The sequence below is a fragment of the Schistocerca gregaria genome, chromosome X, assembly GCF_023897955.1.
Source record: "Schistocerca gregaria isolate iqSchGreg1 chromosome X, iqSchGreg1.2, whole genome shotgun sequence".
Taxonomy (NCBI): domain Eukaryota; kingdom Metazoa; phylum Arthropoda; class Insecta; order Orthoptera; family Acrididae; genus Schistocerca; species Schistocerca gregaria.
In genome coordinates this window covers 292,949,530-292,974,508 of record NC_064931.1, presented here as the reverse complement: position 1 = coordinate 292,974,508, position 24,979 = coordinate 292,949,530, and the positions used below count along the sequence as shown (strand labels likewise).

Below are 24,979 nucleotides of genomic sequence, written 5' to 3'. Positions count from 1 at the left end.
GAAGTTATTTGCTGGATTCAAAGAGATGATGAAATACTGATAATAAGAACTAATGTAAGGTGTGTAGATGCCATTACCAAACATGCAGGTCCATCACGGATGTGCATAGGTGATGCTTGTACTGTAATGTAAAGTCTGTAAGAGACTTTATTTCGTTAGTGGATGTGCAAGGGGAGATAATGATATTTTGATATCAGACTGAAATAGAAAAGGTACGCTTCACTTCAAATTCAAATCGTCTCTAGTTGGGAGACGCCAGTGCAACATAGTAAGAAATACATAAGATTTGTTTTCCTGCATTTGTATGAGAACAGTCATTTTTCTTGGTAGCAATACATAATTCAGTTTCCTCTGATAAATCATATCTATTTTTGTGTACACAATATGTTTCATATCCTACTTTATGTAAAGAGGTTAGTATTAATATTAATTACCAAACACTGTTCTCTCATAGAATAACTAATTCATCCAAAGTGAGTTAAATGGTGTTTAATATTTCACACTTTTCCATAAGTTTCTTGTGTACATTTTCTGCCATTTCAATTGCACAATAAGGAACAGTTCTATTTGAGATGAGTCCTTAGTTATTGACCTAAATTTGGTAGATATGAGGGCTCAGTGAATCAGTATGGTAATTCTTTATAAATCCACAACTGGTAACCTTTTATATGAGGGTCATTCAATAATTAGAGAGACAAATTGGTCTGGAGGAAAAAATTTATTTTCACAAAACAGTGTTTTTTCTACTTTGCAACATAATCCCCTTGAGCATTTATGCCCTTGTTCCAATGGGCTACAAGCTTTATATTCTGGCTGCAAAGAAAACTTTATCTTGATGTTTGAACCTATTTCCCACAAGCTTCCTCACATCCTTGTTGTCTTGGAACCTCTTCCCACATAGTGCTTTCTTCAGTGCACCAAACAAATGGAAATCACTAGGTGCTAGATGAGGACTGTAAGGGGATGGGCAGTACTTCCCAGCCCATTTTGCTGATGATTTCATGCGTTAGTTGAGCAATATGGCAATGTTCATTGGCTTGCTGGCGAATCGCACATCTCCTCTGAGATACATGACATTTCTCTCTCGTGGCTGGCTTCACCTTGTTTAAAAGCAAATCTGAGTAGCATTGGCTGTACATTGTATGCTTCTATTAAAGATAATCATAAAAAACTGGACCTTCAGTAGCCCAAAACACCGTCAACACAACTTTTTCTGTTGATGCTTGGTGTTTGAAGTTTTTTTTTTGAGAGGTGAGTTGGTGTGCTTCCTCTCGATGCTTTGTCTTTTTGAGTCTGGCTCATAATAGTGAACTCAAGTTTCATCTTAATCTTAATTTTGTTGATGAAGTGCTCACCTTCGCTTTCACAATGTTCCTGTAGCTCTGTGCATACTCTCAAGCTTGGTTCCTTGTGTAGTCGCATCAACTCCTTTGGGACCCATCTTGCACATGTTTTGCAGTACTTCAGCTTGTTACAAATAATGTTATCAACTGCACCAGTACTAACTTCAACCCTATCAACTATCATTTCCACAGTCATATGGTGGTTGGCATGAATAATGTCATCAGTTTGACTTTCAAGTGAGGGAGTTGCAACTGGTCAGCCAGAATGGTGTTCGTTAGTCATTGAGTCGCGACCATTTTTGAACTGCTCTATGCACATTTGCATGATTCATACAACCTTCACCATAAACTTTAAACATTCTACAGTATATATTCACTTGTTTCTCACCTACAGCAAGTAAAAAACTAGTGACAGAACATTGTTCACTAATGTGGACATTTCAAGCAGACTCACCATCTTGCAATGTATTTTTGAGGTTATAAACAAAACAATGTTGATACATCAGCTGATCAGGGCTCATTATAGTAATGCCAACTTTAAGCCATAAAAGTACCAAACTTGCCCCACTAACAGTTTTTTCCCCAGACCAATTTGTCTTTTTAATCATTGAATGACCCTCATAAATTTACAGTTGGAGGCAGGATTCATGTATTTTCCACTTCCCTAAAAATTTTCATTGTCTTGACAAAATGGGTTCTAGAGTTTGTTGCCTGTCAATGCATGCATTGTATCAGCAAAAAGTATACAGCTATTGAAAAATGAAAAATGCATCACAGACAGTGAAAACACCTGTTTTCCATTGCAGTGCCAGGTTAAACACAGTTGTATACACTTGTCTGCAAAGGCAGTGAATTGACATCTGTGTGACCTTGCCGTTGGTGGGGAGGCTTGCGTGCTTCAGTGATACAGATGGCAGTAGGTGCAGCCACAACAGAGGGGTATCTGTTGAGAGGCCAGACAAATGTGTGGTTCCTGAAGAGGGACAGCAGCCTTTTCAGTAGTTGCAGGGGCAACAGTCTGGATGATAGACTGATCTGGCCTTGTAACACTAACCAAAACGACCTTGCTGTGCTGGTACTGCGAACGATTGAAAGCAAGAGGAAACTACAGCTGTAATTTTTCCTGAGGGCATGCAGCTTTACTGTATGGTTAAATGATGATGGCGTCCTCTTTGGTAAAATGTTCCGAAAGTAAAATAGTCCCCCATTCAGATCTCCGGGCGGGGACTAATCAAGAGGATGTCGTTATCAGGAGAAAGAAAACTGGCATTCTACAGATCAGAGTGTGGAATGTCAGATCCCTTAATCAGGCAGATAGGTTAGAAAATTTAAAAAGGGAAATGGATAGGTTAAAGTTAGATATAGTGGGAATTAGTGAAGTTCTGTGGCAGGAGGAACAAGACTTTTTGTCAGGTGAATACAGGGTTATAAATACAAAATCAAACAGGGGTAATGCAGGAGTAGGTTTAATAATGAATAAAAATATAGGTGTGCAGTTAAGCTACTACAAACAGCATGATGAACGCATTATTGTGGCCAAGATAGACATGAAGCCCATGCCGACTACAGTAGTACAAGTTTATAAGACAACTACCTCTGCAGATGATGAAGAAATTGATGGAATGTATGATGAGATAAAAGAAATTATTCAGGTAGTGAAGGGAGATGAAAATTTAATAGTCGTGGGCGACTGGAATTCGAGAGTAGGAAAAGGGAGAGAAGGAAACATAGTAGATGAATATGGATTGGGTGTAAGAAATGAAAGAGGAAGCCGTCTGGTAGAATTTTGCACAGAGCATAACTTAATTATAGCTAACACTTGGTTCAAGAATCATAAAAGAAGGTTGTATACATGGAAGAATCCTGGAGATACTAGAAGGTATCAGATGGATTATATAATGGTAAGACAGAGATTTAGGAACCAGGTTTTAAATTGTAAGGCATTTCCAGGGGCAGATGTGGACTCTGGCGACAATCTATTGGTTATGAACTGTAGATTAAAACTGCAAAAAGGTGGGCATTTAAGGAGATGGGACCTGGATAAACTGACTAAACCAGAGGTTGTACAGAGTTTCAGGGAGAGCATAAGGGAACAATTGACAGGAATGGGGGAAAGAAATACAGTAGAAGAAGAATGGGTAGCTCTGAGGGATGAAGTAGTGAAGGCAGCAGAGGATCAAGTAGGTAAAAAGACGAGGGCTATTAGAAATCCTTGGGTATCAGAAGAAATATTGAATTTAATTGATGAAAGGAGAAAATATAAAAATGCAGTAAATGACATCTAGCTGCCTCTTTCACACACCCTCTTGGAACGGCACGGTGGTAGGGGAAGCTGGAGCACCGAGCATTTCGGCTATGCTCGTGGAGTGGGAGCGCCCACCAGAAGTGCAAATCTTGGCCATGCATGCTCTGGAAACAAGCGTGCTCAGTCTCTAATGACTGTCCTGTTGATGGAAAGCTTAACTCGAATCTTCCTTCCTTCTTTCCAACATGTTCCATTAAACAAGTTTGATGTGACTGTGGGTATTGTAACTTTTAACATTAATGTTTTGATCATTTCATGAGACACACTGATCAGCTAGAACATATACATTGGACTTACCAGTTACACTGAGGGAGGCAAGATGTTAACTCGGCATGAGTTAATCCCATGAATAAGAATTTGTTATATCTGACCTTCACAGTCACTAGTAGTATCATGCTGTAAAATGGTAATGTGTGACGTGTAGTAAGATAACATTATCGTGTGCCTATTGTGATTAAACACCATAAGCTTTGCAGTAATATGCTTCTGATATTAACACGTTAGTGCCCTGTGTTACATTAACTCTTTGAGTCCCAATAATACAAAAAAAATTGAAATTTTTCACAAAATTAACCTCTATTATCATAGTAAGCGACAAATATAAGAACTGGCAGAAAGTAAACGATCAAGTGTTCTAAGCAGTTGCTTTCACTTTGGCAACACTGAGACACCCAGTTTTCCACCACCCATCATTTCATGGGATACACTGATCAGCTAGAACATTATGACCACGTATTTAATAGCTGGTATGTCCACCTTTGCATGGATAACAGCAACAACATGTTGTGGCACGGAAGCAATGAGGCCTTGGTAGGTTGCTGGAGGGAGTTGGCACCACATCTACCCACGCAACTCATATAATTCTCGTACATTCCAGGGATGAGTCGATGAACTTGGTGCCACATTTAGCCACATCCCAGATGTGTTGAATTGGGTTCAGATCTGGTGAACTGGGGGGCCAGCACGTCAATAGGAACTCGCCAGTGTGCTCCTCGAATTGTTCCATCACACTCCTGGCCTTGTGACATGGCGTATTATCTTGGTGAAAAATACCACTGCCATCAGGAAACATGATCATCATGAAGGGGTGTATGATACCATCGTGGTGCCTTGCATGAGCTCCACTAGACCCATGGATGTCCATTTGAATTTCACCCAAAGCATATTGGAGCTGCCACTAGCTTGTCTCCATCCTGCAGTATAGGTGCCAAGGAGCTAATCTGGAAGATGACGGATTTGCGCCCTCTCATTGTCATGATGAAGAAGGTATCAAGATTCATCAGATCATGCAATGTCTAGTGCCAATAATCACATGCCCACTTCAGTCATAGTTACTGATGTTGTGGTGTTAACATTGGCAAATGCATGGGTCGTCGGCTATGGAGGCACAGCAGTTGGAGTGTTTGGTGCACTGTCTATTCAGACACACTTTTACTCCGTCCAGAGTTAATCTCTGATGTTAGTTTCACCACAGGTCACCACCCGCCCTGTTTCGCCAATCTGCTCAGCCTACAACGTCAGACACCTGTAATGAGGGGTGGCTGCCCAACCCCACAATGTCTAGGTGGGGTTTCACCATGTGTTGAAGACACTCACCACAGCACTTCTCAAACACCTGAAAAGTCATGCAGTTTCCGAATGCTGAGCCTCTGGGCCATCACGATCTACCCTTGGCCAAATTCAGATAGAGTACACACATTCCCCATTCTACATGTGGAAGGCACACTCACTGATGTTACATGCACTGTGTGTGTGTGTGTGTGTGTGTGTGTGTGTATGACTAGCAATTCTTCTTTGTCAGGTGATGCTGCTATCACCTGGACGGGCTTATATCAGTAGTAGGTCGGTGGTCATAATGTTCTGCCTGATCATTATATATCTGACAGCAATTTTACAATTTTCCTAGACACAGCCCTACACCTCGAATATTCCATGCATTCATAATGCATATAACAAATTGTAGTTGTAAATAACTATCAAAAATGGGCCTAAAATGTAATAAAGTTGTATCAAAAGTACATACCGTTTCACAGGTTTCATTTCAAAACCAATCATAAAAGCAGTAGTACAAACTGAAATTTATCATTAACATAACTATAGATATACTTACTTTCACTGTCAATGATGTCATCAACAAGATCACTAAAAGAAAATCACTATCACATAGCACAATCTCTGTGCCGACAGGTATCATGAATGCTGTAAGTGACTGCAACAAATTAATAAAATACTCTTAAGTGTTATTGGTTCACATGACAGGACCAAACGATTGAAAATACCTATGTTTGTAGTTGTGAGAAATACTCCATTACTGGGAACAATTGGCAGTTGAATTTTAACTTTTTTGTACAGACTGAATCTCATCACATCACATGTGTAGAGTGATCATAACCATAAAAATAATTTTTCCTTCAGGTTCGAAAACTGAAAATAGTTAATTGATATACCAACAGTCACATGTCATTTATTTAAATTTATCCTACATTATTTGTGTTACAGGGACAAATGCTAATTTTTTGGCATTATGAAAAAATAATGCTAAGCACCAAAGACAGCATTCTAAGAATTTTTATGCATTATTCTTTTTGTGTAATGTTGTGCAGACACAATATCAGAAGTAACACCAATCAAGTTTTATTCCACTTTCACACGAAGAGATCCACAGTAACACAGAATGAAGTAAACAATAGTAAAAAGTCTCACAAATATGGAACACGTCAATTTACAGTCCTGTAAGTAAGCATACAATAAGCAAGTATACACAAGTGAGGGCGAGGGCTCAGCGCTCCAGGCTTATGTTGGGTTGTTGTGCAGACAGCCAGCGCTTGCTGCACCATCTGTCCAGATTGTGAGGTGACATCTCTGGACTGGCCATGGAGGTTCTTGGATTTCGAACTGCTAGATTACGATCACTCATAGTATAAGGCTACAACACTCCTTCCTCCTTGGGGAAGAGTGTTCACTGTGAAGATATCCTTGTTTTCATCAGTAGATGATGACTGCTGGGCAAGTGTTGGGCTTCAAGCAGACGTCATGCTGTCTTAGGAGAATATGATCTGAATTGGTATGGATGTGGAGAGGTGCAGCACCCACTCCCCTGCGAGAGTCCATAAGGGAGAACTGGTGATTATGGTACTGTATCTATGTCCACATCCGGGTAGGCATTTGGTGATTGGGTCAGCGGAGGAGGCGGCAGCGACAGAGGCTGCAGAGATGGAGGCAGTCTGGCACTAACTGCTCTACCTGGCGGCAATGGCACCCAGAGTGAAGATGGTGCCTGATTCGGAGATGGCATGCACCATGCTGCGGAGGCTGGTGCAGATGGGGGAGGCGGCCATGGGACTGGAGGCTTTCCAGTGTGTGGTCAGTCACACGGAGACAGAGCTGGTCATAGTGTTATGACACAGAGGCGGCCTTGGCAGCGATCGACGGCTGCTGGTATCCACATAGGGTGATGACCAAAGATGCAGGTCCACACAGCAGAGCCCAAATGAAATCAATGTGAGGTGGGAGTGGGCGGGTGTCAGCTGGAGCAGATGAAGTACTGGTCAGGGCCTTTGACTGTGAAACAGCTCCACCAGGATTCAGTCACTGAATGGAGTAAACCTGTATAAAGTGGAAAACCTATTGAGGGCATCTTTGGGAGAAGATGAAGTCGCACACATTTTTTCATCTGGATTTTGAATGTACAGACCAACTGCTCTACTTTTCCATTGAACTGAGTATGAAAGGGCAGGGCCGTAACGTGCCAGATGCCACTCTCTGTGCAAAAATCTTCATAATCTTGAGGCACAAGTTATGGACCTTTGTCCATGACAAACATACGAGCCGTGTTCAAAAGATTCCAGAACTTCGTCCCCAAAAATTTATATGCTTACATTTTACTCATTGTGCATGGTCTCCTTCGAAATATTTCGCTCCACAATTGGTACACCAGTCCCAACACTGTTTCCACTTCCAGAAGCAGTCTCGGTACGCCTGTTGTTTGATTGCACAAAGCAGTGTCTGCGTATTTTCATTTATATTGTCTATTGTTGCAAATTTTCATCCTTTCAATGGGATTTTCAACATTGGACATAAAAAAAGGTCCACATGGGCCAGGTCTCTCATTTGCACGACCCAAAAGCTCTTCACAGATTACGATGTGGAGGTCTCTCTGGTCTTGACTCATGAGCTGTGGGATGAACTTGGCGGCAACACAATTAATTCCAAGAGGCTATGTCAGGATTTAATGACATGATCCAACTGAAATGTTAGTCTTCTGTAATCCCTCAGTTAATCTGTCTTCAATTTGCACATACCATTTCATTGATATTCCTGACATTTATCGGTAGACGAAGGGTGTCCTGAAGGATGGTCATCTTAAACTTCCGTCCAGCCATTTTAAACCTTGTGAACTATTCATAACATAGTTTCATGCCAAATTTAATGCAGACACATTGCTCCTCTAACTCGGCCGCCCTCAAATTCGCAAGCTGTATGACACAATGTTCTACTCAATACAGCACTGAACAATAACTAATGGACATACAACAATGAAACTTCTGGCAGTTATGTGTTACACACAGGCATGTGCAGAGATGTCAAGTGCATCTCGCTCCAACACACCACTGGCGCAAAACTACGAATGTTCTGGAATTCTTTTGAACAGATCTCATGTATGGCTATCATCCTAAGTTAAAAGTCTTTTAGAGGGCTTTGACTGTGGCTGCCGTAGACGTGGAGGGGAACAAACCACATGACATTTCGAGAAAATATTAACTACTACAAGACAAAAGGAGCTGAGGAACAGATCCACAAAATCACCACTAATGTGCTGCCAGGGCCACTAGGGATGGGCCATGGGAAAAGAGGGGCCCATGGTGCCACTTAATAGGTGGCTCTGTGCAGATAAGCTATCGCAAGGTGTGTGTGATCTCATTGTCGATATAACAAACAAGGTAAAGGTAATAGATGTAAAAAAAATTAACAAAAATAATTTATACACTAATAGATTAATAAACAACTGATTCAAAAATTTGCTGCACTGAAGGGCTTTTTCACACACAGTCCACAGTTCAGTCAAACAGCAATGTCTCTAACTAGAAAACAGCAGGTCTGTGTGTGGATTTGTACACAGTTTAGTTGATGGGAAGTGTTGGCTGTTGGGGATTGTGCACTGCATGTTGATACACAAACAAGATCAAATCAAACAATATGTTTTGCAATTGTAATTTCTCTGGGAGAAGAGATTAAAATGAAAGGAAACTTGTTGTGGAAATGAATTAGCTAAATAAATTAGTTTAGCTGCCATTGTGCATCTTTGAGAACTCACAGTTGAATATATTCCACACTGAAAATTTCAGAAATTTGGTTCGGTTTTTTATTAGAAAAAGTGTTTACTAGAATCCAGTGTACTGACACACATCTGTGGAAAGCCATAAATGCAATAATAAAACTTGACTTAATTAAAGATAACTGACATACTTCTTTTGATCAGGAAAATCCGTGGTACAGGTTGCACATCATAGAAATGATACCATTTTTTATAAGGAGGAAGAATTTTCACTATTGTCTTGTTAGGGGGCTAAGTGTATCACACTACAAATCCAAAAGTCCAGTGTTCAGGTCTCAATCAGTTCCAAATTTTTTAATGTCACCACCTTTTTTCATCACAAGTAAGAATTTGTTAATATGAAAACTGGCAAGTCACACTGTGGTTCAGAGCCCACATTAAACTGTTGGTGCCCTTATAGCAACTGGCTGCGTAAGTCACTTCTGAGGTTAGAGGAAAGTTAAGGGCATGTCACCACCAGTAGGACCATGCCTAGTAATGCACTAGTGTTCAAACTAATTTGTGGACTGAGGATAGTTTGCTTATTGTCACACTCAGTGAGAGTTGCTTTCCATTAGAACATTCCAAACGGTACTAGCAGTAAAAGGCAGCCTGGGTGGCTGACTAGTGGGATAAAGATACCATGTTGAACAAAGTGGGAATTACATCAAAATGTTAGTAGTAGTACTAATCAACCTACAGTCGCCCATTAACAACAGTGTTGTAAGGTGCTTAAAAATGTCATGAGAAAGGCAAAAAGTATGTGGTATGCAAGTAGAATAGCTAATTCACAGGATAAAATCAAAACCATATGGTCAGTTGTAAATTGTCTGGTCAACAGCACAAGGTTGACAATAGAAAGTCAGTTCGTAGTAAAAATATTTCTGTTACTGATAAATCAGATATATGTACAGTATTTAACAATCATTTTCTGAGCATTGCTGGTGAATTAAATAAAAATTTAGTTTCTACAGGAAATCGTATAACTTTCTTGGCAAATGCCTTTCTTAGATTGGTGTCTGAAATACACCTCTGTGATACAGACAAGTGGGAGACTGAGTCAATAATTAATCACTGAAGACTAAGAACTCTCATGGTCATGATGGACTGCCTGGCAGAATATTACAGTAGTATGCTGCACATGTTAGCCCTGTATTTAGCCATATTTGTAATTTCTCCTTCAGGAATGGTCAGTTTCTTGAAGTACTCAGTAACAAAGCCACTTTATAAAAAGGGAGAAAGGGATACAGTAGACAATTTTAGACCTATTTCTATGCCATCAGTGTTTGCATAAGTTACTGAAAAGGCTGTGTATGTAAGGATAATTGATCATTTTATATCACACGATTTGCTATCAAATGTACAGTTCGGCTTTGAAAGTTGTTTAACAACTGAAAATGATATTTTTATTTTCTCTGTGACATACTAGATGGATTAAACAAAAGGTTTCAAATGCTGGGCATATTTTGTGATTTAACCGAGGCCTTCGATTGTGTTGATCACAAAATATTTCTCCAGAAGTTGGACTATTACGGAATATGGAGAGAAGCTCACAACTGGTTCACCTCTTAATTTAGCAACAGACAGCTAAAGGTCATTATTCACAATGTTGTGAATGGCTGTGATGTTGGGTCTGAGTGGGGTACAGTCAATGGGGGGTGCCCCAGGGATGAGTGTTGGTGCCACTCCTGTTGCTTATTTATATAAATGATATTCCCTCCAGTATTACAGGTAACTCTAAAATATTTCTATTTGCTGACAACACTAGCTTGGTAGTAAATAATGATGTGTGCAATATTGGCTCTGTTTCAAATAGTGCAGTTCATGACATAAGTACGTGGCTTGTAGAAAATAAACTAACACTGAATCACAGTAAGACTCAGTTTTTACAGCTTCTAACAGGCACGTCAACAAAACCTGAATTTTAATTTCACAGAATGAGCATATGATTATTGAAACTGAACAGTTCAAATTTCTTGGCGTTCAAATAGATAGTAAACTGCCATGGAAAACGCACATTCAGGACCTTGTTCAGACTTAATGCTACTGTTTTTACTATTCGAACGGTATCTGAAGTAAATGATTGTTCAGCAAGAAAAATAGTCCACTTTGCTTATTTTCATTCACTTACTTTGTGAACCATGAACCATGGACCTTGACATTGGTGGAGAGGCTTGCATGCCTCAGTGATACAGATGGCAGTAGGTGCAGCCACAACAGAGGGGTATCTGTTGAGAGGCCAGACAAATGTGTGGTTCCTGAAGAGGGACAGCAGCCTTTTCAGTAGTTGCAGGGGCAACAGTCTGGATGATAGACTGATCTGGCCTTGTAACACTAACCAAAACAGCCTTGCTGTGCTGGTACTGCGAACAGCTGAAAGCAAGGGGAAACTACAGCTGTAATTTTTCGTGAGGGCATGCAGCTTTACTGTATGGTTAAATGATGATGGCGTCCTCTTTGGTAAAATATTCCGAAAGTAAAATAGTCCCCCATTCAGATCTCCGGGCGGAGACTACTCAGGACGACGACATTATCAGGAGAAACAAAACTGGAGTTCTACGGATCGGAGCGTGGAATGTCAGATCCCTTAATTGGGCAGGTAGGTTAGAAAATTTAAAAAGGGAAATGGATAGGTTAAAGATAGATATAGTGGGAATTAGTGAAGTTCTGTGGCAGGAGGAACAAGACTTTTGGTCAGGTGAATACAGGGTTATAAATACAAAATCAAACAGGGGTAATGCAGGAGTAGGTTTAATAATGAATAAAAATATAGGTGTGCAGTTAAGCTACTACAAACAGCATGATGAACGCATTATTGTGGCCAAGATAGACACGAAGACCATGCCGACTACAGTAGTACAAGTTTATAAGACAACTACCTCTGCAGATGATGAAGAAATTGATGGAATGTATGATGAGATAAAGGAAATTATTCAGGTAGTGAAGGGAGACAAAAATTTAATAGTCGTGGGCGACTGGAATTCGAGAGTAGGAAAAGGGAGAGAAGGAAACATAGTAGATGAATATGGATTGGGTGTAAGAAATGAAAGAGGAAGCTGTCTGGTAGAATTTTGCACAGAGCATAATTTAATCATAGCTAACACTTGGTTCAAGAATCATAAAAGAAGGTTGTATACATGGAAGAATCCTGGAGATACTAGAAGGTATCAGATGGATTATATAATGGTAAGACAGAGATTTAGGAACCAGGTTTTAAATTGTAAGGCATTTCCAGGGGCAGATGTGGACTCTGGCGACAATCTATTGGTTATGAACTGTAGATTAAAATTGCAAAAAGGTGGGCATTTAAGGAGATGGGACCTGGATAAACTGACTAAACCAGAGGTTGTACAGAGTTTCAGGGAGAGCATAAGGGAACAATTGACAGCAGTGAGGGAAAGAAGTACAGTAGAAGAAGAATGGGTAGCTCTGAGGGATGAAGTAGTGAAGGCAGCATAGGATGAAGTAGGTAAAAAGATGAGGGCTAGTAGAAATCCTTGGGTAACAGAAGAAATATTGAATTTAATTGATAAAAGGAGAAAGTATAAAAATGCAGTAAATGAAGCAAGCAAAAGGAATACAAACGTCTCAAAAATGAGATTCACAGGAAATGCAAAATGGGTAAGCAGCAATAGCTAGAGGACAAATATAAGGATGTAGAGGCTTATCTCACTATGTGTAAGGTAGATACTGCCTATAGGAAAATTAAAGTGGCCTTTGAAGAAAAGAGAACCACTTGTATGAATATCAAGAGCTCAAATGGAAACCCAGTTCTAAGCAAAGAAGGGAAAGCAGAAAGGTGGAAGGAGCACATAGAGGGTCTATATAAGGGCGATGTACTTGAGGACAATATTGTGGAAATGGAAGAGTATGTAGATGAAGAGGAAATGGGAGATATGATACTGTGTGAAGAGTTTGACAGAGCACTGAAAGACCTGAGTCGAAAGAAGGCCCAGGGAGTAAGTAGGCAACATTCCATTAGAACTACTGACGGCCTTGGGAGAACCAGTCCTGACAAAACTCTACCATATGGTGAGCAAGATGTACGAGACAGGGAAATACCCTCAGACTTCAAGAAGAATATAATAATTCCAATCCTAAAGAAAGCAGGTGTTGACAGATGTGAAAATTACCGAACTATCTGTTTAATAAGTCACAGCTACAAAATACAAACACGAATTCTTTGCAGGCGAATGGAAAAACTGGCAGAAGCCGACCTCGGGGAAGATCAGTTTGGATTCCGTAGAAATATTGGAACACGTGAGGCAACACTTACCTTACAACTTACCTTAGAAGAAAGATTAAGGAAAAGTACACCTATGTTTCTGGAATTTGTAGACTTAGAGAAAGCTTCTGACAATGTTGAGTGGAATACTCTTTCAAATTCTGAAGGTGGCAGGTGTAAAATACAGTGCGTGAAAGGCTGTTTACAATTTGTACAGAAACCAGATGGCAGTTATAAGAGTCGAGGGGCATGAAAGGGAAGCAGTGGTTGGGAAGGGAGTGAGACAGGGTTGTACCCTCTCCCCGATGTTATTCAATCTGTATATTGAGCAAGCAGTAAAGGACAACTTGACAAGAAGAAGGAACCGGTTGGTAGGACATGTTCTGAGGCCTCAAGGGATCACAAATTTAGTGGGGGGCAGCATGGAGAGTAAAAATCGTCGAAGGAGAACAAGAGATGAAGGCACTAAGCAGATTTAGAAGGATGTAGGATGCAGTAAGTACTGGGAGATGAAGAAGCTTGCACAGGATAGGGTAGCATGGAAAGCTGCATCAAACCAGTCTCAGGACTGAAGACAACGACAACAACAGCAGCATGTTGTTTTATACACTACATTATTACACTATTATGAACAGGCCATGTTGTTCCTATGCATTGAAAACATATTACTAGATTTTAAATGATTTTCTTCTTTTCTGCATTTTTAATCCCTTAGAAGCACACACAGATATAATAATTACTGAACATGTTTGTATCCAAACATTTGACAACAACAGGAGGCAATCATCTTAATCCACTTATTTGAACTTCTCAAGCTTTCTGTTCTACCTGAGTAATTTGGAGTCTCAAAATGAAAAGATGTCAAAGCTCCAGCTCCAGAAAATCTACTTTGTAACCAGCACTACCACTCACCCAAGTGGTGGATGCATATGCCTATATCCATCCTACTCAAACGGCAGACCCTTCTTGGGGGGTACGATGTACACAGTCACTAGCCTAACCACAAAAACTTGTGTGTACGATGGTCGTGCGTGGGCCTTTATGAGATGGTATTTTACAGAACAAAGGAATTGTGGACCTGCATAGAAATAAAAGTATACTAATTGTAGGTCATCACCTATGAGTCTCCTTTAATTTCCTTGTTTGATTATTGCAATGCCACTCAGTCTCCTGCAACATTTACATGTATTTTAATCTTAGTTGACTAGCTGCAACATTTATGTGTATTTTAATCTTAGTTGACTAGCTGTGTAATGTAGTATTTTTGTGCTTAAGGGATATTGCAAGACATATGTTGATTGCAGAAAAGCAATTAGTGGAAGTTTGTAATGGAAAAAAACGTTGAGTACAATACATCTACAAATTCCAGGTGGAGGTTTTCGAGGTGGTGCCAGTGGTGGAAATTTTGGTGGTAGACAGGGCTTCCATGATCAAGGCCCCCCTGAGCAGGTAAGGCAGTTCAGTTCAAGAAAAAGATTCAGAAATTTTAATTGGTACTTCAGCTAAAATGTTGAGTAAATACTGTAAAACCAAAAAAGACAACATACAAGCAAAATACCTTTAGTCACCCTCAAAGTAATCTCCATTTGTCACAGTACCATTTTCTACTATTTCTAAAGCTGCCAGGGAGCTATGAGGAAAGGCTTTCTTTGTCATTTTGAATAAAGTCATTCCACTTATAGGCTGTTAACATATTATTTATTGTGACAAATCTCAACATGTGGTCATTGTCATGCATTCTGAAAGCAGTCTGTCACCAAATAAAATACATGTAGTTATGAAATTGACAAACATTGAAAAATGAAAATTTCAAAGTTACTCAATAACATAAAACTGCCACATGTTGGAACATAGTTCCTGGTTGTGTAAAAGCAAATGCATGTGATGTGAGCAAAGATGCTAATACACAGAGTTCATGTGCTTATCAAACGTGTGCACAGAAAGGAGGAAAGTGACAAATATTTGTTAAATAAAAGCAGTATCAAGATCTTATACTGAGAATAAGAATTAAATTAGGTAATAAGATGAAGTGACTATCAAGTCACAATAATACAATACTCATAAAATTCAAGTATGTAAGAGGGTCTTAAATCTCAGATATGGACGAAAGCAGCGGTCCACACATGCAAAATGAGCAAAGTGATAAAATGCAAGTAATATACAAATGTGGGAAAGAAGCAGGTGCTACTTAGTAGTAAGTGTAGCATGGTCTAGAATATTTGCCAGGATTAACACTGCTAAAGTAAACCATATTGAAAAATTCCAGATTATAAGATGTTCCTGAAGTAGTATATATATCATTCAAATACAAAATGTATTCTGCCTGGTCACTAAATGCCGTATAAATTTCAATCTGTTCTAAGTAATCAAGCTCTTCCTTTTCCAATTCTATGGAGAATTTCTAAAGAGTTTTCAGTGTTATATAACTTGTGTTTAGTCATCTGAATATGATTCACAGATGTCGATCTAAAATTACTAGTTTTACTGTGCTCTCTAGAACAAATGTTACAAATTCTACCATTTTTTTCCTGCATAAAAGTTATTGCATTCTCCAGAGTTAATTTTATAAACCCCAGACAGCATGTAAGGTTTATTGTACTATGACATTGTACTATGACATATAATCAGACTTAATGTGTAGTCAATTATGCCACCATATGCATTTTCTTTTACACTGTGAGGAACTGTGTTTCTACATATTACAACTTTATTTTGTTGAGTGGGCTGCAACATCCCGCATTAGTGGTTTTGAAATTTTCATTTTTCAACGTTTGTATGTAGGTTGCAGTAGGTACTGGGAGATGAAGAAGCTTGCACAGGGTAGAGTAGCATGGAGAGCTGCATCAAACCAGTCTCAGGACTGAAGACCGCAACAACAACAACAACGTTTGTCAATTTTTTAACCATGTGTATTTTATTTGGAGACTGCTTTCAGAATGTTTGATGATGACCATGTGTCGAAATTGCAATCACAATAAATAATATTTTAACGGCTTAAAGCAGAATGACTTCATTAAAAACTTTCATGTAGACTGTAGACCAAGTCATCAAAATTCTGGCTTTTTTGTAATCAGTTGAAACATTGACATTCCATGTCCTCAGTTATCTGTTGAAATGTAGTGCAGTTTTCTGTACACAAGGCCTGATAAATGTCTGCTTTTCTCCGGAGCAAACTGATACCATCAGGGTATGAGTCCTGATGTTTTGCAGAAAAGACCAACCCTGATCACTTGTCAGTGCCTTCTCCACTTGGTTCTATTTATGTATTGTCTTGTACTCATTAGTCAGTTGGTGCAGCATGAATTGAAAGTAAATGAAAGTGGACAAATTCATGAACACTGTCCTGGCCAATCCTGAACTTCTCTGATGGCAGTCTGATGTACAGTTTCTCATTATGTGCTGTTATCTTTCATACTAACTTGTTGTTGTTGCACACCAATCTATTAGAAGTTCCATTTCCATTTTGAATATGTTGGAACCAGTTATTAAATACAGCTTTCAATCCATGCATCTGCACTGTTACCAAATTTGCTGGCACGACAGTGTTTCAAAGTCTGAAAGAGAGTTTGCCATTTACAAGTCCACATCCATAGCTGAATTGTCAGTGTGTCTGACTGCTGTTTGGAGGATCTGGGATCAAATTTCAGTATTGCCAGCAGAGTTTCCTTGGTTTGAGAATTTGAACAGTCCACGCAGCCTCATTATGTCAAATGAGGAGCTAATTGATGGCTTCAAGGTTTCTATAGTCAACAACAACTGGGTCAATCCACATGAAGTGAAGTGGTCCAGTGATGGCTGTGTGACCATTTTTAAATATTTTAATTTTTTGTATGTGATTGCCCTATATTGGAGAAGTTCAAAACTGTTTTTTTTTAATAATTTATCTTGCATCTTTACTGGATGGTGGTCATTTTTATTTGTAGGCACGCGACGATTTTTCATTCTGGAGACATTAGCGAAAATTTGAATATCTCTGCACTGGGTTAAGTTACAACATTGCAATTGACATGATTGTTTTTTTAAAAAAAGTGTCCTCTACAACATTGTCTATTACACAAAATACCCTAAATTTAAAAATAACCAGTCAAAATGACCTCCAAAGTTTGGTATCTAAATTTTCAAAAATCCCCTTTTTAGGCTCAACAATAACAATCGAGTGATTTATGAGTGTCTATTTTTTTCCTGTAGTTAGATATCATACACACAAATTTTTGAAATCTGAAATTTTTTATTTTTTGTTAAGTTTGGGGTTTGTTATCTCAGGTGGGACTGAATATAAAAATATTATTTTTGCACAGTTTGTACACCTATATGATAGCTGACTGTGAACAAAGCTATGAATTTTTTAAGATGAGAAATCACAACTGATCTTATGACTGTATTTAAATGGTATAATGTTTCATTGTAATAAAATTTGTGACATATGTTTAGTTAACACATTCACCCAATATTCATTTAGTTTATTTATTTTTAATTATGCAATATTAAAGAATAGGAGCTTTCGCTTTTGTTCTGTGCTAATAAAAATGCCCATTTACGTTTAGGTTTATTGTCAATAAAGAAGTACATTATGGCTGGGTGTGGCATTGTAGAAGTACATTATTGTTGGGTGTGGCATTGTTGTAGTCGGTCTTTTCTGAAACCTCTGTTAGAGTGGATGTACCTACTTCATCAAGAGTGTAGAATGTGTTACGTTCTTTGTTCTGCGTGTAATTTGTAATTAATTTTGAGAGATTAACTGGAATGCTTTAACATGGATGAACAATGCTCTGTTGGACAAATAGCAAGTGAAGTGTGTCACAAAACAGTTTACAGTTCAGTTTCAAAAAATTTGAAAAATGTCAATGACTTTGAAGATATTAGACAAACTTTGTTTATATTTTGAGTAAGTTCTTCTGTCACATCAGTGTGAGAGTATCATGAGAAGACATATGTTCTAAAGTACAACCACATTTTTGGAAGAAAGTGCTGTGATCCACTTCAAGTTCATAAAAAGCCTATTACTAAAGGTTTGAGGAAAGTAAAAATTGAACATTTGTCCTTGTTGTGCGACAGTGAAACAGCTTCCCAAGTGAAACGTAATGTGATTCCTGGAAATTCCCTGTGCCCAAATTGTTACTAAAAAATATTTGTTGTGAATCCAGAACCAGAATCGTGTAACCTCCTTAATGACATTTATATTCCTAATGAGGAAGCTGTTAGCATATTGGATTTTGCTTCTTCTAAGTTAAATATATCTCCTGCTTCGAAAATAATAAAATTAAATAGCTGAAAAAGAAAAGCAGCTATTGAAAATAAGGTACAACAAATTTCAGACAAAATTAGGAAATACTTGGAATCGTGTTTTAATAATACAGATACCAACATTATTTATAAAGAAGAAGAAAACCTACCACCAGCATCATCTGACACTGAATATTTGAGCTTAATAGAGGGAATAAAAATGAAATGTTCAGTGACATCTAAAGAGGATAAAGTTAAAATTTTAAGTTTGCTCCCTGACTCATGGTCAAGGGAAAAAAAATAGTTATTCAATTAAACGTTTATCATCGTTTGGTTAAACTGATCTGAAAATTAGTGAAAGAGCAAGGCTTTCTTCCACTTTTAGGAAAGAAGAAAGGAGTAGGTGTAGGTGAAGAAACAATTAAAAAGATCCAGCAGTTCTTTGAAGATGATGAAAACAGTAGAATGTGCCCAGGTTGCAAAGATAGCAAGAGAGTTGTTATAAATGGAGTTAAAGTAAGAAAGCAGAAACGACTAGTGCTGTCAAATTTAAATGAACTTTATGTAGTTTTCAAAAATTCTCATCATGAATGCAAAATTTGAAGGTCAAAATATTCTGACCTGTATTGTTCTGTATTGTGTATTTTGGCTGGTTCTCAGCGACTCACTCTGTGTGTTTTTGTTTATATCATCAAAATGTCAGACTGATGATTGCGGGTGCAAAGCTCAGTGATCTTAACCACAAAGAGGTACTAGATGTAATGGTCTGTGACACTAACAGTTATGACTACATGATGAGTTTGTGTAATAAATGCCCTGGTAAGGCAACCATTATTGAATTGTTCCTCAAATATGATGAGGAAATGCCAGACAGTATTACATTCCAACAGTGCATCACAGCTGCCAGGGCAGAAATGATAATAGTGGTTAAGTATCAGGAAGAGTACCTGGAATCTTTGATTGATAACTTACAAAAACTCAAGTCACCACTATGTTTCTAAAATCCAAAGTAAGTTTTTGAAGGACAAAAAAAGCAGTACTTCACGAAACTGACAGCATAATGCTAGCTGATTTTGCAGAAAATTTTACATTTTTGATTCAGGATGCAATACAAGGGTACCACTGGGTCAATGACCAGGCAACAGTGCATCCATTTATTTTCTACTTTAAAAAATGTGAAAGATGAAGTTTGCAGTTCTTCAATATGCATTCTAGGTGACTACTTGGAGCACAACACTTCGGCTGTACATGCGTTTCAAAAGTATGTAATAAATTACATAAAAGAAAATTTTCCCAAGGTTGAGAAGCTGATATACTTTTCAGATGGAAGTTGGTGTCAGTATGAGAACAAAAAGAATTTTTCAAATCTGTGCAACCATAAAGTAGACTTTGGGTTGGAGACTGAATGGCACTTTTTTGCACCTTGCCATGGTAAAAATGCATGTGATGCAGTAGGTGGTACAACAAAATGTGAAGTAAGTATAGGCAGCCTACAAAGACCAACCACAGACCAAATTCTCACAGCACAGGACATGTATGTCTTTTGCAAGGATAATATTAAAGGCATTACCTATTTTATGATTAAGAAAGAAGTGGTTCTGCATATGAAAATAACACTTCAAACCAGATTTGAAAACTGTATAGCAATAAAAGGAACAAGGCATTTCCACAAATTGCTTGGCATTGCAGAAAACTTAGTTCGATGCTATGTAACATCAGGAACTGAAATTTATGGGTATCATTGTGTCAGTAAAATTATGTCTCTGTCTTGAAAGTTGTATGACATAGTGGCATGTGTGTATGTTGGACAGTGGTGGCTTGCAGAGGTTGAAAGAATAATTTTGGAAACCAATGATGTTTTTTAGAATTTTTACCATCCTGCTGGCCCAAGAACATCATTCAAGAAATCTACTAGTGACAAAGTTTGGATACCAATGAAAAATGTTTTAAGGAAACTTTCAGTGCTTGAACTTACCACAGCAACTGGGAGGTCTTATTCTGTATCACAGGAGCTGCCTGAAAAAATAGTGGTCTTAACATTCACCACCAGGTTTAGAAACAATCGCATCGCGAAGGATGTTAATTGAAAATATTTATTTTAACTATGTCAAAATAATATAAATGTTAATTTCAGTTATGTTTCCACTTTTTGTATATAATTCAGTGCCTTACTTCAATAATAATTGATTATGTCCTGCCAATATCACACATGAATAGGCAACAACCATAAGATCAGTTGTAGAGTAATGTGAATTATTTCCTCATTTTCAAAAAATTATAGGTTTGTTCACAGTCAGATATCAGTGTTGAAATTTTTACAGTATGTTGCTATCTTATAGGTGTACAAACTGTGTAAAAATCCTATTTTTATATTCAGTCCTACCTGAGACAACTATCAAAAAACGAAAATTTTCAAATTTCAAAAATTCATAAAAAAATTGAGGAAACATTTGTAAGTGTTCTTGCTCTGTATGAGGCTAGCAGTGTATGATATCTAACTATAGGAAAAAAATACTCTCATAAATCACTCCTTGTTTGTTATTGTTGAGCCAAAAAGTGGATTTTTGAACATTTTTGATACCAAACATTGGAGGTCATTTTGACTGGTTATTTTTGAATTTAGGGTATTTTGTATAATAGACAATGTTGTAGAGGACACTTTTTAAAAACAAGCATGTCCATTTCAATGTTGTAACTTAACCCAGTGCAGAGATATTCATATCTTTGCTAACATCTCTAAACTGAAACATCGCCGCGCAATTACAAACAAAAATGGCCGCCATTCAGTAAAGGTGAAAGGTAATTTTTTTTTAAAAAACTGTTTTGAGGTTCTCAGTTATAGGGTAATCACATATAAAAAAATTAAAATATTCAAAAATGGTCAAGCAACCAACTTAATTTGTGTTGGACTACTTCATTTGGATTGACCCAACTGGGAGAGTGGAGTGCTGACCCCATGCACCTCTGTACTGCAACCACACTCCATATGGCAGAGGTAGACATCACACAATCCTCTGTTCATGATTGCAAAGTTACTTTTTACCTCACTTGTCATTTATAAAGCACTTATTTCTAATATTATTGATGTCTACACATGACTGGCCACATCAGGTAAATCCGCTTCAATTTAATGGCTTTGGCACTCCTTGAGGTTTCTGTACATGTTTCTCCGCATGCTCCTACAAGTTTTTACCATTTATAAGTTAGCTAATGTTCAGCTCACTGAAGCTTTTAGTTACATGTTGTACATTAATGTGTGTCATAGCTCATTATATTTAAAAAATCAGTAACCCTGTAAAGGGAAATAGGCTAAAGTAGTCAGCTGGGGTTCAAAAGAGGTGAGATTCAAATTCACAAACTAGTTGCGACCAGTTTTGGGGTGGTGCAGTTGAAAAGGACATGACAAATGTCATTCTTCACCATTGTCTTATTAAAGCTTGCACTCTAATGACTTCAACTTCCATTTTGTTAAATGTGTTAATAAATAAAAACTCTAGTTAGCTCTGTCAAAGCTCTGTGTTCAGTAGATTTACTTAACATTTTGGTATTCATCTTGGGTATGCCTTTTTTTCCCTCCCACTCCCCCTCCTCCTGCTAAGTACAATGACTAGTGTCACTTGAATGGACATTAATGTCAGACAGTTATCATCTACTAATCGATTCCATTTTGAATGTAGTATGGTATAATACAGTATACTATGTAAGGGGTGATCAGAAAGTTTAGAGTCGACGACCGTACAGCCCAGAATCAGTATGTCAGTCAGGCATGAGCAATGAGTTAATCATCCCACCAATGCACCAGGTTGAAGATACCTGATTGTACTATAATAATTTGTTCATCCAAGGGTCACTTTGCAATGATGAGGGCACATCATCCAAATAACAGGAAAAACATGTCAACATGGGTGTGTAAATCTACAGTCTGAAGAAAAACCTACACAATTCCTTTCCTACTAATGGTACATAAATGTATATAACAAAATTTTGTCCGAGTAGGAAACTGACTTCAGAGATTGGTAGTGTGACAGACTAGAATCAAATGTGTGACAAATATCTTCTTTTATTACAATGTAACAGTGCTGCTCAGTTAGCACAGTGTTTACAGTTTTCCATTAGAATACTAGAAATGGAGAGAGAGTTAGTCTGTGTCTAGGTGTTATATTGTTTTTATTTGATTATTTTGTTCTATCCAATATTGACTCTTACACACCCTAACAACTTAAGAACTTTTTAACAGTGAATATAAAAACCATTATGCAGTCATGTCAGAAATATTCATGATGAGCAATAGTCAGTTAAACAAAATTTGAGCCATAGGACAGAAATAACTACAAAACTTATATCCGTGCAAATAGTAATGATACCTAATATATTTGGTATGAGAGGCTAGGTGTAAAACATCTGCAACTTATTGCTGTTGGTTGGTTTTTTCCCCCTCTTCAGTCATCAAGTACTTGCACATTGGTAGCCCCCTTACCAGACAGGGATCACACAGTTTGTATCTTAGCTGGAAATTCCCTATGCTAGCTGAGAGGTGTGTGTCCATCATGCCTGGGGCACAGGGACTCTAGCCAATGGCTTACTGGCCTGGTAACTGTTGCTGTGGCAACTTTAGGGGGAGCCCTTGTTTGGATTGGATGGTACTGTGGCAGAAAATTTGCCCATAAAGCAATTTAAACTTTCGTGTGCTGGTGTTTCCGGTAGCTAAGACATACACAGTGTGACCAAAAGTATCCGAACACCCCAAAAAAAAAATAAGATTTTCATAGTAGGTACATTGTGCTGCCAGGTACTCCATATCGACCACCTCAGTAGTGATTGGACATCGTGAGAGAGCAGAATGGGGCGCTCCGCGGAACTCACGGAGTTCGAACATGGTCAGGTGATTGGGTGTCACTTGGGTCTTATGTCTTTACGCGAGATTTCCACACTCCTAAACATCCCTAGGTCCACCGTTTCCGATGTGACAGTGAAGTGGAAACTTGAAGGGACAAGTACAGCACAAAAGCATACAGGCTGACCTCGTCTGTTGACTGACAGTTGAAGAGGGTCATACTGTGTAATAGGCAGACATCTATCCAGACCATCACACAGGAATTCCAAACTGCATCAGGATCTTCTGCAAATACTTTGACAGTTAGGCGGGAGGTGAGAAAACTTGGATTCCATGGTCGAGCAGCTGCTCATAAGCCATACATCACGCCGGTAAATGCCAAACGAAGCCTCACTTGGTGTAAGGAGTGTAAACACCTTCTTGCTTCCCACTGTTCAGCAATTTGGGGATGGTGATTGCATCTTTCAACACGATCGAGCACCTGTTCATAATGCATGGCCGGAGGTGGAGTGGTTACATGACAATAATAATCCTGTAATGGACTGGCCTGCACAGAGTCCTAACCTGAATCCTATAGAACACCTTTGGGATGTTTTTGAATGCTGACTTCATGCCAGGGATCTCCTCAGTGCTGCACTCCATGAAGAATGGGCTGCCATTCCCCAAAAAACCTTCTGGCAACTGATTGAACATATGCCTGTTAGAGTGGAAGCTGTCATAAAGGCTGTGGGGTGGGCCAACACCATATTGAATTACAGCATTACTGATGGAGGGCACCATGAACTTGTAAGTCATTTTCAGCCAGGTGTTTGTATACTTTCGATCACATAGTGTATTACATTGTGGAGAGGTATGATCCCAAAATGTTCCCTTCATTGGTTACGTGGAGGAACATAGGGCTCAGAGACAATGTGAAAGAGAACACCCAGCAAATACTTGATTGGTTCTAGGTGTGGACGGGGATTCCTACTTCACTAGAGAGTCCTTGTTCTTCGTAGAACATCTTGAGGACAGGTTTGAGGAACTGGCAGCGATTTCAGAAATGAAAAGAGTCTCGGCACTGCCTAAAACAGCCTCCCTCACTCAGTCATGGGTGCTTCTCACATGCGACAAGCTGGGTCATATTCCCATTGATATAACCCCCCATAAGTCCAAATATGGTACAGGGTAGCATTTTCCACTTAGATCTACTTTTACAGACTGATGACAAGTTGCATGCAAATTTGGAACAATGTGATGTGCACTTTGTCCATTGTGTCCCATGGGGACCAAAAGACATCATATTGGGTACTGACATCTTCATGTTGGCCTTTGAAGGCGACTCATTGCATGAGAAGGTAAGGTTGGTGATGTCGAGTTGTGTTGTCAAGCTGTATATTCCTCCTCCCATGTGGTGCTACAAATGCATTGCAACATCAGTCCAATCTGTGCCTGATTGTTGCCATGATTACACACACTGCCTGTCGTAAGAAGTGACTAAAATGAGTCTCTCACATTTTGGCCTTTGTGATGGTCACCTGTAGGTTTTGACCTCCATTTTTAAGAAATTTCCTGAAGAGTGAGGCAATTGTGGAAGGGCATCTTACATGGTGCATCATGTCTATCGTGCATTGAGATCTTTAGCCCACTTTCTGGTCATTGCATTTCAGTCCCTCCCATTCTCCATCTTTTGGGCGAGAACACCTTCCTGGGTGCGTTTTCCACCATGCACTATGCAGTGTTGCTTTCTGCGTTG

At 38.7% G+C, this 24,979-nt stretch overlaps 1 protein-coding gene across 1 annotated transcript in view; it reads left to right on the top strand.

Moving 5' to 3' along the window:
• The window catches only part of LOC126299275 (H/ACA ribonucleoprotein complex subunit 1), a 109,922-nt gene that overhangs the window by 33,794 nt on the left and 51,149 nt on the right, over positions 1-24,979 (top strand). Inside the window, exon 3 of the mRNA XM_049991058.1 lies at positions 14,557-14,636. Coding sequence (XP_049847015.1) covers positions 14,557-14,636 — 80 coding nt within the window. The remainder of the gene's footprint in view (positions 1-14,556; positions 14,637-24,979) is intronic.